The sequence below is a fragment of the Guillardia theta genome (assembly GCF_000315625.1).
Source record: "Guillardia theta CCMP2712 unplaced genomic scaffold GUITHscaffold_545, whole genome shotgun sequence".
Lineage (NCBI taxonomy): Eukaryota > Cryptophyceae > Pyrenomonadales > Geminigeraceae > Guillardia > Guillardia theta.
Window position 1 is genome coordinate 1 of NW_005434164.1, and position 4,490 is coordinate 4,490.

The window sequence follows — 4,490 nt, forward strand, 5'->3', positions numbered from 1 at the left end:
GAGATTGATGACCCGCATGGGGAGGTGCGAGATCGTCGGAATCATTTTTCAGTCGTTCGTCCTCAGGAGGTGTCTATGACCGTGGGCGCTTGCCGCCTCGCATGCCTGCATGTCCCAGCATCATTTGCTCGTCCGGCGTCCGCCAGCTCCTTTTTTGCTCGGTGCTGAGGTCTAGCTCAGTTTGGATGAGTCTACTCGTGCTAGCAGCATACTCCTCGGTGTCGTCCTCCGCGTCGTAATCTTAAGCATCGTCCTTCGATTTGTAAGCGTTTTCATCCTCCTCCAGCTTCTCCATCCTGCCCTCCAATTTCCTCCTCCTCAACCTCCTCCTCCCCCCTCTTCTCCTGCTCCTCCTGCTCCTCCTCTCCCCTCTTCTCCTTCTCCTTCTGCTTCTCCTGCTTCTCAACCCCCCCTCCTGCTCCTCCACCTCCTCCCCCTCCACCACCTCTGCCGCCTGTTCCATATCCTCCTCCTACCCTCTTCCTCCTACTCTCTTCCTCCTTCCTCTCCCTCACATTTATCTTCAGTGAATCCACCACACCAAGAGAAGTCTACGAGCAAGAGATACATTTGTTACGTCAGATCGCAGGTGTGATTGCTACAAGTCCTCATTCGCAGCAATCACCGTCCTCACTTGACATCAGACAACCGTCTGCAAAGATTGCGAGAGAGAGATCAACTGTACTCGAACTTCTCCAGCCCTTCCTCAGCCTACAGGTTCTCAGTCATGACTGAGATCATGCCATGTCTTGCTGTCACAACTCAAACTTCTCACCAGGGGATCGCAGACGCCCCTGCAGAACTTTGCAGACAGAATGACAGAGCAAAGGAGGGGAAGCATGAAGAACAGCTATCCTGACAGGAGAACATCTCTTGTAGGAAGGCATGAAGGGCTGTTGGACTCGGCCTCCTCTAGGAAAGAAGTTTTCACTGGTTGCATAGCAAGAGGGATGACTATTGCGATGACAGTGTCTACTCCGTGCGAGACTCTCACTACTTCGATGATGAAACTCGAAGCGAATTCTCGTCTGTTATGGCGGTCAGTTTTGTGATGGATTTTGATCGAACCTCCCACTGTATTTGTTTCGTTTCTACTGACGCTCTCCCGTTCTCCTCTCTGTCTTCTCTTCTCATCCTGCATTCTTCTTTCCATGTTCTTCCATCAATTGCAAGACAACCCTCTCCTCATTCTTACATCTGTTCTTTCCTCTCTCTCTCTCTCCTCCCTTCTTTTCTGCCTACTTGTATGCTTTCTTTCAATCCTTCCTCGTTCACCTCACCTTTTCAAACAAGAAATTTGCTAATTTCTCAAATAAGAAAAGTGCTAACTGCTCTTCTTCCCAGCCTTCGAGGACTGCGAGTGTGTACTCTCATGGTCAAAACGAACTTGCCGCCGACAGAGTTGCTGAATAGTTGTCAACAGATAATGATGAGATCAATCAAGTGCCAACTCGTCGGAGGCGCTTTGAGAAGACAGAGTTTTTCACCTTCGAACAATACATGGTTAGTCGCTTTGATCTCCGTGTGTTCTCCTTGGTTACTACCATACGATGATGATGAATTTCCAATGATGAATGACTGATGATGAATGTCTGATGATGATGATGATGATGATGATGATGATGATGATGATGATGATGATGATGATGATGATGATGATGATGATGATGAATCGAAGGGAGAGGAGGAGGAGGCAGAGGGAAAAACGATTTTCCATCCCTTCACACTCCTCACCTTTTCAGTTCGTATTGAGGGCCAAGAGTTGGATCCCACTGCTCATGTCCAAGGCAGAAGCAAGACAAACATTTGACAACATCCTGGTAATAATTGTTGTTGTGCCGTCAACACAATCTCATACCTTTTACAAAGAGAGAAGGCGGCGGCAACAGTACAATCACCTTCCGAGAATTCAAGAGACATATGAAGAACATCATCGCAGGTCAGGACAGGAGCAGCGATGCTTTCAGACTGCTGACGTTATCACGACAGAAAAGCATCTCCAGATTGAAGATGACGAGCTTGACGCGTTGAGTAGCATGACGTGAGTTGTGCCACGTGCAAACACGCCTGAGATCAGTTGCTCAATCTCCTCTTGGGCCTCAATGTCTTGCGAATTTCCTTCCTTGCGATGTTTTTCCACACTCTCCTAACACCTTCTCTTGATTCTCTCCGACTACCTTGACAAGTTTGCTCGAGAATCAAGTAACGAGCCTCCCCTCCCCTCCCCTTTCCTGTCGTTGACGGCCGTGACAGGAGGAGGACACACACACAGACATCACGGAGTTGAAGGAAGACGATCACCATATCAGCGATCACATGTCGTTTCTTCTCTTCCGCACTTTTGTTGCCTCTTGTCACACCACACAGGGAGCATGACCGGCGCTCGGAGAACACAAGGTACACACAGGACTCAACAGACCATCACGGTAACAGTTTGCACTCGCATCCTTGTTGTGCCTGACTGATGTGCTGGTACATCTTGACAGATGTCACAATACACGATGACATGTCGTCGAGCCCATCTTTCTCCGACGACGATGGGCAGTCTGGACAATCGTGAGGTATTTTACTCACTTTGAATATTACCAGCCCGCCCCAGGACTGAGATATTTATCAAATGAAAGGCAGAAGGAACTTGCTAGGCTGTCAATAGGATCAGACGCAGAGTAAAGGAGAGGCAGGGGAAGAGGCCAAAATATTCGAGAAATAATGAACGTGACCCTGCTATTGCACCAGTAAAGTTGGCCACTACCCCATGAATTGACTAGGAATGCTGGGGTAGTGGGTCATCCTGGTCATCAAAGAGAAAAATAAACTTCTAGGATATAATCACGTTACCAAACCGTGACTTTTCAACAGTCACACGGTACTCCATCAGACTCCATGTTGCCCCCATGGTCTTCTGACTCGATTGTTCGTCCGGTCAAGCCCGCCTCATGGGATTGTACGGTGCAATTGGAGCGTTGCTGACATATATGTCCTCGTAAAAGAGGTCTTTTCGTCCACTGTTCCGATATGACGACGTGTAGGCTTGTAAATTGTATCTTTTAGAGTTTTAAACGCGCATATCCTAAAACCCAGGAAGGCGCAAGCAGGGAGGGTGGGTTGCGGGAAGGCAGATAAGACGAGGACAAGAGGGATGGAGGAGGGAGGATCGAACAAGAAGATACTCAAAGTATCAGGAAGAGACTGGGTGTAAGAAGTGAAGGACACAGGTAGAGATCGGCATCATGCGGCGGGTGGGAGGACGGTGAATGACTAGGAGGGAGCATTTTATCTGGGATGACAGGAGAAGGGGGCCAATGAGTGAAGGACAGCCTGACAAGCTTCACGAGAAGGAGAGCTCCCGGTCTTTGAGCCTTGGAAGAGATTCCTCCAGGAGCAAGGCAGCGAGCAACGTCAGCATCTCAAGGGCGATCGATCAGGCAGCAGCAGGACACGTACATAGCGCTAATTCGCTCCCTCCGTTCCAGCCAAGTCCATGGCAGAGCGAGGACCCGACGCCTTTGGAGGACGCGATCGAGGCTATATTTCACTTCCCTGAGCGAACCAAGAGGAGACGGAGGAGGGAGGGAGGAGCTGATCAAGACCTCGTAGCTGCCAAGAGAGAAAGAGTTTCGCCTGCCCCAGCATGGAGCATGAAGCAAGCGGCCTCGCCAAGCGCCATGCAGGTGCATGCAGGAACCTCGTCCGCCTCTGTCACTGCTCGCTCGGCACCCTCGTTGAGTACTGGAAACTGGACTGAGGAGGAGCATCAGAAGTTCTTGGCTGCGTTGAGGGAGTACTGTCCGGATGCGGAGAGAGCGGGATCAGGAGCAGGAGCAGGAGCAGGAGCAGGAGATAGGACAGGAGCAGGAGCAGGAGCAGGAGATAGGACAGGAGCAGGAGCAGGAGCAGGAGATAGGACAGGAGCAGGAGCCGGGGCAGGAGCAAGAGCAGTGGAGGGGAGGAAGAACGTTGGGCTGGGGAAGGGGGTTGCTTACTTGATCTCAAGGGCTGTGGGGACGAGAACAGAATCTCAGGTCCGGTCGCACGCACAGAAATATTTTCAGAATCAGCAGAAGAGATGATTGAAGGAAAGGGGAAGATGTTTTGGACAGATATCAGAATCAGATGAAGGAAAGAGAAGGTATTTGGGGACAGAGACTAAAGTGAGATTTGAGGGGGGGAGTTTGTAAGATCAGACCAAGAGTTTTCGGATAGTGATGATAATCGCTATACCGAGTGAAGACTGCAAGAACATTGTATTTTTGTGTATCGTCACATTGTTGCATGGGAAATAAAAGGGATATGCTGTTATTGATTGTAATGCAATGAAATGAAAAACTCCCGGAGCAAAATGACGTTTTCAACCAGTCTTGTCTCCTCCTTCCTCCCTTGCTGTTCCGTCCATTCGACACGACCACGTCAGCAGTCAATTGTTCAACGAGCAGAGGCGGGAAATCTTGGCGATCTGAAGGAGATGCGTGAGAGGAGAGGGAGAGGGAGAG

General features: G+C 49.9%; 1 protein-coding gene across 1 annotated transcript; it reads left to right on the forward strand.

Annotated features, from left to right (window-relative positions):
* Positions 1 to 3,302: 3,302 nt before the first annotated feature.
* Positions 3,303 to 4,070, forward strand: GUITHDRAFT_122904 (hypothetical protein; the record flags this gene model as incomplete). The annotated part of the gene is made up of 1 exon (XM_005817813.1): positions 3,303 to 4,070. One exon carries the CDS (start codon positions 3,303 to 3,305, stop codon positions 4,068 to 4,070), a length of 768 nt encoding a protein of 255 aa, XP_005817870.1.
* Positions 4,071 to 4,490: the final 420 nt, after the last annotated feature.